Source organism: Orycteropus afer, unplaced genomic scaffold, assembly GCF_000298275.1.
Source record: "Orycteropus afer afer isolate SDZICR_OR568_19922 unplaced genomic scaffold, OryAfe1.0 scaffold00062, whole genome shotgun sequence".
NCBI lineage: Eukaryota > Metazoa > Chordata > Mammalia > Tubulidentata > Orycteropodidae > Orycteropus > Orycteropus afer.
In genome coordinates, this window is record NW_006921649.1 from 7,661,003 (window position 1) to 7,671,860 (window position 10,858).

The window sequence follows — 10,858 nt, forward strand, 5'->3', positions numbered from 1 at the left end:
TTTTTCATTTATTTTGTCATTTTGTTCTTGTATTTTCTTCTGAAATTGTTCTAGGGTTTTGTCTGTGTTTTCCTTAATTTTGTCATTGTTTCCCTTGATCTGTCTATAAATCCTTTGAAGATACCTAAATACAATTCGTTTGAATTCCTTATCAGGGAGTTCCAATGCTGCTGCTTCTTCAGGTATGTGTTCTGGGTCTGTATCCTGCTCCCTTATTTCTACCGCTTTATCTTTCTTCTTTGTATGGACTGTGATGGTCTCCTGTTGCCAAGATATTGTGGTGCCATTATATATAGATCTCTGTTAACTCTTTGTGAAGAGCAGTTAAGGGTGAATCAGGCTCTTCTTGATGTTGTTTTTTGCTGGCCAGTTGATGGAAAATTGGTGGCCCTCACTCGGAAGTGGAGCTGCAGGAGGTGTGGGTGTGGTTGTGTCATATGGGCACAGTTGCTGTCTCCCATTCAGACAAAAACAACAAACAAAAAAGTAAAAGCAAGCAGAGAAAACACACACCACATAAACACACAGGAGCAATCACCAAGAAAAGGAAAGAAAAGAAAAGAAAAACTCTGCAACATCTGGGGAGGGAACAATAAGATAGAAGAGGTAGAGTAGGAGAATAATGAAGAAAAAAATGAGAAAAATGCTCAAAGAGAAAAAGAAATGTGATTAACCACGAGAAAGAAAAAAATGGGAACCAGGAACAGGGAAGAGAGAAAAAGCTGAAAAGTGGAACCTGGGAAGGGAAGAACAAAGAAGAAGAAGATTAAAAAGAATAAAAATAGCAGTATTTTTAAAACAGACACAAACAAACTAAAAAAAAAAAAAAAAAACCTGGGCAGGGTACCCAGGCTCCATTAGAGCACACAGACTAGGATCTGGTCCAGAAGGTGAGTGAGAGTGAGGGATGGCCGCACTTCCATTCACCAAGAACATGTCAGGTGTAAAAGTAACAAGGAATATCACACCTTTCCAGTTGTTTGTGTCCTGAATGTCCTTGTGGTTCCTGGCAAGTGGAGCCTATTCTTAAGTCCCTGGAATCTGAGAGAATGTTGTCGCTTTAAATATCCAAAATGTTCAAACCACTTGTAAACATTCAAAATAGCTGCACCTTCCACACAGGCAAAAGTCCACAGCTCAGCCCATCTCCCTCTTTGCTGCTTCTCCTTTTATTTACTGGCCACCAGTGCAGTGCTCCATGCAGCCACTGGCTAGCAGGGCTGGTTCTTAACTTAATTCTTAGGTGCTAATACCACTTGGCAATATCCAAACTGTCCGTGCCATCAGGACTGCTGACAAACCACAGCTCCGTTATGTCTCCTTTTTCAGTGTTTTCATGTAGGTTATGCTATTAGTTGGAGTTTAGTCCACTTCTGTATCTTTCCTTTCAAAGCTCAGGGCTCCAGGATTATCTTCTGTGTCTGCACTAACTGGTTCCCCTTTTCTTTGTTGAAGAGTGTCAGTGTTGTTTGTCTGGTTATTCCGCCATCTTACCCAGTATCCTCTTGTGGACTTCCTTTAATTGTCTTCAGTTGCAACTTGAACTTGCATATGAGCAGTTGATGATCAGACACACAGCTCCCAGCCTTGTTTTGGCTGAAGATATTGAGCCTCTTGCCACAGATGTTGTCAGTCTGATTCCCGTGTACTCCGAATGGCAAAGTTCATGTGTATAGCTGCCCTTTGTGTTGTAAAAAAAAGATGTTTGCAATGAATAATTTATTGGTCTTGCAAAATTCTATCATGCGATCCCAAGCATTATTTCTATCACCAAGGCTGTGTTTTCAAACTACTACTGGTGATTCGTCTTTGTTTCCAACTTTTGCATTCCAATCACCAGTAATAATTAGCACATCTTGATTACAGTCAATTTTAGACTGAAGACATTGGTAAAAATCTTCAGTTTCCTCATCTTTGGCTTTGGTAGTTGGTGGGTAAATTTGAATAATAGTAGTATTAACTGGTTTTCCTTGTAGGCATATGGATATTACCCTATCACTGACAGCATTGTACTTCAGGATAGATATTGATACATTCTTTGTGATGATGAATGTCATGCCATTCTTCTTTAATTTGACATTCTTGGCACAGCAGATCATATGGCTGTCTGATTCAAAATGGCCAAAACCAGTCCATTTCAGCTCACTAAGGCCTAGGACATCACTCTTCATGTGTTTCACTTCATTTTTGACAACCTCAAATTTTCCTAGATACATACTTCACACATTCTATGTTCCAATTATTAATGGATGTTTGCAGCTGTTTCTTCTCATTTTGAGACATGCCACATCAGCAAATGGGGGTCCTGATAGCTTTACTCTATTCACATCATTAAGTTTGACTTTATTCTGAGGAGGCAGTTCTTCCCCAGTAGTATTTGAGTGCCTTCCAACCTGAGGGGCTCACCCTCCAGCACTATATCAGACAATGTTTCAGGGCTATTCATAAAGCTTTCCAGTAATATATCAGACAGTGTTTCACTGCTATTAATAAGGTTTCAGTTAGCCAATTCTTTGAGAAGTAGATGCCCTCTTCCTTCTTCTGAGTCTGTCTTAGTCTGGAAGCTCCACTAAAAGGTGTCCATCATGGGTAACTCTGCTGGCACTTGAAACACCGGTGGCATAGCCTCAGACTCACAGCGATACTCAAGCCACCACAGTACAACAAACTGACAGACAAGTTTGTTTCCCTTAGTTGTTCCAAACTGCTCTGCTCATTTCGTGGTCTCCCCTGCCCCTCTCCCTTACCCAGCCTGCCCCTGGGGTGCAAACTCCTGCCTTCCACTGGTCTCAGGGCCGGCTTACTGTGTCCTGGCCCTGAGGTGCCTTCACACACAAAAACTCCTGCCTTCCACTGGTCCTGGGGATGGCTTACTGCAGCCTGGCCTGAGTGAAATTAGTCCTTCACAAAAAGATAAATATTATATAAAACAAAAAACCAAAGTCACTGCTGTCAAGTCAGATCCAACTCATAGTGACCCCTCCTTGGGTTTCTGAGGGGATATCACTATGGAAGTAGATTGCCCAATCTTCCTTCCAAGGAGTGGCTGGTGGGTTTGAACTGCCAGCCTTCTAGTTAGCAGTCAAATGCCTAATTTCACTCAGGACAATACTTACATACATATATACATATATATATGTGTGTGTGTGTGTCTATATATATATATATATGTATATATATATATAAGTTTGACAGAGGATATACCACCATTATATGGGACCACTATTATAAAAAGTCAAGAAAAGGTTTTCCCATCACAAGAAATATTCTTTAATGGTTACTGGGGTGGGAGTAGAATGAAACTACTTATTAGAGAGTAGGCACATATTAACTTGGGTGAAGAGGAAGGTTATATATAATAAGGGGGAAGTCACCAAACAATAAGGCAAAGGAAAATACTGGGAAGAGCACAAGAGTTAAAGGCAACAGAGGTAATTATTATTAGTTACATAATCCTGCAATAATAGTAATAACAATAACCCACAAGTATATATATAGAAGGAGAATTGGATGATATCTACATACAAACACACACCCACCCACATATATATGTATGTGTGTGTGTGTGTGTATATGTTTGACAAAGGACATTTCTACATTTGTATTTACATATGCTGCAATCCACGAATGCAGTAGAGCATATAGGGGGTAAAGTTTTGAAAACTTCTTAGACATAACCAAACACCTTGGAGGGAATGAATCATTGGCCCTAGGGGCTCAGGACTATAGTATCAGAGGACATTAAGGTTAATTGGCATAACATAATCCACAAAGCAATGTTCTACATCCTGGTGTGGTGAGTAGTGACTGAGGTCTTAAAAGCTTGTGAGCAGCCATCTAAGGTGCAACTATTGGTCTCTCCTCAAAGAAAAGTGAAGAAAATAAAAGACATATGGAACAATTAGTTCAAAAGACTAATAGCCCATGTGAATCTTAGCTTCCACAACCCTGAGATCAGAACTAGATGGTGCCCAGCTACCACTACTGACTGTTCTGAAAGGGATCACATTAGAAGGTCCTGGTAGAGTGAGAGAAAAAAGTGGAACAAAACTCAAAATAATAGAAAAAGACAAGACTTACTAGTCAGAGAGAGACTAGTGGAACCCCTGAGACTATGGTCCTAAATTACCCTTCAGACCTGCAACTGAATTCACTCCTGTGGCTCAATTTTCAGCCGAACAATATAAAGTCTACAAGGTGAAGAAAACACTAAGGAGGTATGCACGCCTTAGAAAAATCAACCATTCGGTATCAAAAGGGCAGCACTTGCCCAAGGAAAAAGTTCAGAAGGCAGGAAGGGTTAGGAAAGACGGAGGAATTGAAACCAGAACCACAGGGACGATGTGGGATGAGCCATGTTACACTAAGGGGATGCAATCAATGACATGAAGCAGAATGTGTATGGGTTGTTGAACGGAAAACTGATTTGCACTGTAAATTTTCACCCAAATTACAATAAAAAGTTAAGTAAATAAAAAGCTTTGCCTTACTCCACTGATTAACAAAAAAGAAGATGAAAACCCTAAGACCACAGCAGAATATTGTTCACACAATACTGGAAGATGAGCCTCCTAGACTGAAAGGCACTCAAAATACACAGTGTTGCAACAATAGATTCACGCATAACCATCATTGTGAAGATGGTGCAGAATCAGGCAATGTTTGTTCTTTTGTATATGGGGTAGCCATGAGCTGAAGCCAACTTGATGGCAACTAACAATAAGAACGAATCCAGCGGAGCATACTAGTCCAGCTGCCGATATTTCCATACTTCTTCCTCACCATGTGTTTCTTCAGCTCATTTGTAAACTAAGTCAGAACTTGGCTATCTCTTCATTAAGACTGTTTCCTCTTCTACATACATGGCTCAACTACCTTTCCCAGACTTCCTTAAAGTTTACTGTGGCTATCTGATTAAGTTCTAGCCCAAAGTATATAAGGGGAAGTGACATGTATTCTTCCAGATCTAACCCATGAAATCAATACTACTACCTGCAACCCCCACATGCAAGCTCTCATGTTGTTTTCCCTTCCATTGGTTTGATGCTGTCATGGAAGCCAAGATTAAAGATAGCAGAATGAAAGAACAGAAGCACCTGAGTCTCAGTCTCTGCCTGGAGAAGAAAGGCCCAGTAATCAGGAACACTGATACTGTGTTTTATATCAATAAGAAATGAATGTCCACTGTATTAAGTCACCAAGATTTGAAGGTTTATCTAGTACAACAGTTAGCATCCCTCAAGTACTACTCCAAAGTAGAGAAATACCCAGGTTTACTCTGGAATTGTAGTCCCTTTTATTCCCTAGATATGCACAGTATTTCAGCCTTGTTCACTAAGCCAAAGGAAAGGTCCTGATTTCACTGATATTCCCTGGAGTTAAATGGATATGTGAGAGGCTATGTGGAGAGCCACTGCTAAAGATCACACTTCATCTAATGTGTACAGTACAGGAATATGAAAAGATGTGGGCTTTGATGTCAGACAGATGTGGCTCTGAATCTTGGCTCCACCTCTGACAATTCTTTGGCTTAACCTCCCTGAGTCTCCATTTCTTCATCTGCAAAATGAGGGTAATAACACCTCATAGGAATTGTATGGGAATAAAATAACAGATAGCATGTAAAATACTGGCATAGTTCCTGGCATGTCCAAGGTACTCCTTTTGTTCTCTCACAACAAGCATGAAATTAATAAATTGGGAATTTATTTACCCTTCTAATCAGAAGTCTATTCAAGAAGTGGCCTTTTCACAAATTACTGCGCATTTGTCTTTCCATGTAAATGTTGAATATTTCACACAAACGAACCCGGTTCAACAAATAGTTTTACTTTTTCCTTGGTCTAAATTATGAGAAGAATTTAAGTTTTAAGAAACTGAAAAATAAAAAGTTTCAAGAGATACAACATTCATTATTTTTATTACTTTTTTCCTTACAATAAATACATGCAGTATTTTCAAACCAACAACAGCAGACCATAGGCTGACATCTGACCCAGCAGGAGAGCAATAAATGAGACATTTCATACAACAGAGGGGAAGTTAAGGATTTTCCTGAGTAGTAATGTAGTTGTTGTTGTTGTTGTTGTTAACTGTCATAAAATTGGCCCTCAAATCATGGCAACTCCAAGCACAACAGATTGAAACACTGCTCAGTCCTGTTCCATCCCTATGACTGGTTGCAGATTGGTCCATTAAGACCTGTAGAATTTTCACTGGCTGATTTTTCAGGAGCAGATAGCCAGGCCTTTCTTCCTAGTCCATCTTAATCTAGAAGCTCAGCTGAAAGCTGTTCTGCATCATAGTAACAGGCAAGTTTCCTCTGACAGAAATGAGGATCTTCCTCCTTCTCAAGTCATCTCAAATGGACTGACTCCATAGGAAAAGATGGCAGATCATAAAGCTAGCAAGTTAGTGCCATCAAGCTCATCTCTGTAAATCAGATTTGGCAACACAGCAGGTAAATAGAGCACGACCCTTCTAGGTAACCTGGCAGAGCAGTGAGCTGTGGCAGCCACTTCCCCAAACTGCAGGCGGAGGAGGCTAAAATGTCAGGTCATCCAGGATTCGGAGAGAAGCATTCAAGAGAGCCGCCCACCAGTATGACTAAGTGCTCCTGGGGACAATCACTGCTTCTAGGGCAGAAAGTACATATCCAGATGTTATGAGCTGCCAGATGTGATTAACCGAGGAAAGGTGACGCTGCCCTCTTAACCATGTGAGCAGGCCCAATCATCAAAGTGACCCAAGAGTTGTCTGCAAAAGCATTAATCAATAAAACAAATGGCGGCTCCATCCATCTCCCAGACCCACCCCTTTTCCTCTCTCCCTCTGATAGAGTCAGATCAGCCAGCCTATTTTTAAACCACTGCCAATGTGGAAATGTGTGGGCTTCTTGAGACAGCTGATGCTCACTCAAAGGAGACACAAGCATGCCAAAGATTTCGCCCACTCGCTCGTCCTTCCTCTCCCACGAGAACAGGGCAGAGAGGGCGCTGGGATAAGAGGCCCCAGAGCAAGCATGTCCCCAGTGCAGAGCAGGAGAGAGTATTTAGTGCTAGTTTCCATGACAGGAATAACTGCAGGCTTCCCTCCTCCATGAAAGGAAAGGCTGGAACTTGGGCAAAAACCAGCCCCACGAACAGATACCAAGAGAGAACTCAAGCCTGAGAAGAAGAAAAACAACCCCCAGATGCCAAATATAGCTCTTCTAAAGACATGGAATTGAAGTCAATCTCAAGGTGTCTTTAACATGCATCTAATCTGCTTTAAATATAATAGGAAAAACTTTATTGAACACTGGAAACTTTTTTTTTTTTTTTTTTAGCAAGGTCACAAAGACACCGATTTAAAAAAAAAAAAGACTTTTCAAGAAAGGAGGTTACCCTGTACTTACAATCGCTCCAGCTGCTTCAGATCCTGGAAGGCGCCTCTCTCGATGACACTGACCTGGTTGTCTTCCAGATGCCTAGAACCACAAAGGCAGCAACGGTCAAGGACAAAGTGGACTCGGGGTCCTCATGCTTGGTTTCAGGTTATGCAGGCAGGATCACTCAACCCCCTCCTGTGATCCTCAAAGCCCCTACAGCTAGGACTAGGCTGGTGGGACAAAATAACTCACATCTCAGCTTGGTATCACGGAAACCAGGGTTTTGCCGCCTGCACACTTCTGCCTGACAGATTGGTTTCCATGCCTCTATTTTAAGAATGTTCTCAGCAAATGTCCCCCCAAGCACTGCAGGATGTTGCACAGAAAAGGAAGAGGTAAAAGCTGCTCCTTATAAAAACCACACACACACACACACACACACACTCACACACACATACACACACACACACACACACATATATATATATATATATTCAGCCTCTCTTCCCTCGGAGTTCCCTCCTCCAAGGATTCAAAAATACCTTGCTGAAAAGGGCCTTCCCTGCTCACCCTCTCTCTGGGTCACTCTCTAAAGGGTGAAGGCATTGTTATTAGATAACTGCCTGTGGCAGAAAAAAACAGCCTGAGCCCTGGCACTCAGCTCGCCCAGAGTCTGGCTGCACCCACCATAAGGACAACAATCTCAAAAGCTAGGTCTCCCTAGCTACCCCTAGCCATGGACCTTGCTGAACCCCAAAGTCCTCCAGGCAGGTGATTAGAAAACCTGAACACTCTGCTTAAGTGAGTTTGATTCACGCACATGGCACAGCCTAAGAAGGGAACAATGAAACATTTGTTTCCCTAACTTAAAAAATAATAATAATAAAATAAAATGGCAGTTTAAAGTGGATTAGCTGAACTGTAGGGAAAGGAGGCAATGAAGTTGCATAGTTTCCATTTGGGGCTGACCCCAGGCTAGGGTAAGATGCTGATTCCATTGGTGGCTGAGTGGGACTTAGTAGGGGGGATGCAGCTGTGAGTTAAGAATGTTTCTTTGGAAGGTGGAGGTTGGGAAGGGCTGTGGATTTCTCCAGATCAGGCAGAAGAAAGCCTCCCTGGAGCACCTAGAGGAAAAGCAGGAAGGGGAGAGCATTCTTGGGAAGGTGGGTCTTCATTTCAAGGGGAACCTTTCCAAGACACTCCTTTATCTCTCAGACACTCATAACCTCCTTCACTCCTTAGGCATTAAACTCACACCCTTATGATTAATTTTCAAGTCCATCTCCCACTGTGCCTCAGGACCAAGAGAGCAGGAACTTGGTTATCGTCACACTCCCAGCCCTAACCCAGTCGCCTAGTACAGCAACCACTTAATAGATGTTTACTGGAAGAATGAAAAACTAAAGAGGACACTGGGCCAAAGCCCACTAGAAGGAAAAGCCTAGTCTAGGACCCATGAAGATTCTCAGACTCAGTCTAGCACTGCTGAATAGGTATTTCATTTGTTTTCAATGATGTTTTAATTTTAATTTGTTAAAAAAAAAAACTGTCATCAAGTTGATTTTGACACATAGTAACCTCACCCATGTCAGAATAGAATTGGGCTCCATAAGATTTTCAATGGCTGATTTTTTGGATGTAGATCACCAGAGGTGTCTCTGAATGCACTCAAACCACCAATTTTTTTTTTTTAATTTTTTTATTGTGATTTGGGTAAAAATTTACAGAGCAAATTCACTTTCCATATAGCAGTTCACATACACTTTGTCTCATGACATTGACCACAATTTACCACAATGCAACAGCTCTCCTCCCACTTCCTCTCCATAGTTACCTCTTCCCTGTATCCACCCTCCATGCATTCCTGCCCCCTGAGCTGTTTCTCTGTGCATAAGCAGCCCTTCTTTCTCCCATGATTGTTCTCTCCAAGGAATGTATCTACCTCAGGTAAATGTTTGGCTCATATGCCTATCTTTTGTTTGGTTGGAAGCCACAGGTGTGGGTTCAATTCCAGACCTGAAGGGCAGCTAGGGGCCATGGTCTCAGTGGTTCCACCAGGCTCTGTTGGACCAGCAAGCCTGGTCTCCCCCCCACCACCACCTTTTTTTTTTCTCTAACTGATTTTGAGTTTTATTCCACATTGTTCTCCCTCTCTACCAAGGATCTCCTACATAGATCTCCTTCCAAGTGGATGACAGTGGTAGCCCGGCACCATCTAGTTCTTCTGGTCTCATAGTTGTATAGGCTGTAGATCAGATGGTGTACCAGTCACTAGGACTAACCATTTCCATGAATTTTCATTTTCTTCATTCTTCTTTGCTCTGGACGAGGAGAGACCCATCGTTGCATCTAGATGGCCGCTGGCTAGCTTTCAAGATCCCAGTTGCTAGTCGCCAAAGTAGGAGGTGGAACAATGTTTTGTATAGTATGTTATGCCAATTGAACTTGATGTTCCCTGTGATTATGGTCCCAAGCCCACAGGTTCCACTACTCAGTCCCTCTAGGTAGCTGGCTGTGACCAAGCAGTGACTACAAACCTGCCCCTTGTCAGCTCTGCTATACACCTGGGAATTCTGATCATTCACATAAACTTACAGGACCATTGTCTGCCAACCCTATACAGGTTCTTGGATACACTCCCCATTTCATAGACATACCTAATAGTTCAACCTGTCCACCCATCTATCCACCCTTGTACCTATGTTTGCCTTCACTGACAATGCAGTACTGTATGTGCAAAAGGGTTCATCTTTGTTGTCTGTACATCCCATGTACCTCTCTATGTCTTTCTGTTCCTCAGTGCCACCATATTGGTCACTCACATTTGGTACATTGCCCTTCTATTCACCCAAATCAATACTTGTGTCTATCTATCTAACAGTGTTCTCTCCCCTCCTCTCCCACCCCTGGTAACCAACAAAGAAAATTTCCTTCCATAGATAAACCATTCCTTGACTTTTACAATAGCGGACTAATATGATATTTGTTCTTTTGTGATTGACCTATTTCACTCAGCATAAGGTCCTCCAAGTTCATCCACGTTATGCGGTGTTTTGCAGATTCTACATTATTCTTTAGCATTGCATAATATTCCATTGTCTGTATGTACCATAGTTTGGTTATCCGTTCCTCAGTTGATGGACATCTAGGTTGTTTCCAACTTTTGGCTACTGTAAATAGTGCTGATGAACATGGGTGTGCATATGTCTGTTCTTCTGATGGCTCTCAGTTCTTTAGGATATATACCTAGTAATGGAATGGCTGGATCAAATGGTATTCCTAAGTCCAACTTTTTAAGGAATCACCATACTGTTTTCCACAATGGTTGTACCATTTTACAGTCCCACCAGCAGTTTATCAGAGTCCCAATATCTCCACATCCTTGCCAGCATTTGTTATTTTCTGTCTTGTTGAACTTTCTACTAGTGCTGGAGCAAGATGATATCTCATTGTTGTTTTGATTTGCATCTCTCTAATAGCTAATAATAG

General features: G+C 41.8%; 1 protein-coding gene across 1 annotated transcript in view; it reads right to left on the bottom strand.

The window, feature by feature from the left end:
• The window catches only part of SLIT3 (slit guidance ligand 3), a 953,284-nt gene that overhangs the window by 852,671 nt on the left and 89,755 nt on the right, over positions 1-10,858 (bottom strand). Inside the window, exon 3 of the mRNA XM_007939744.2 lies at positions 7,397-7,468. Coding sequence (XP_007937935.1) covers positions 7,397-7,468 — 72 coding nt within the window. The remainder of the gene's footprint in view (positions 1-7,396; positions 7,469-10,858) is intronic.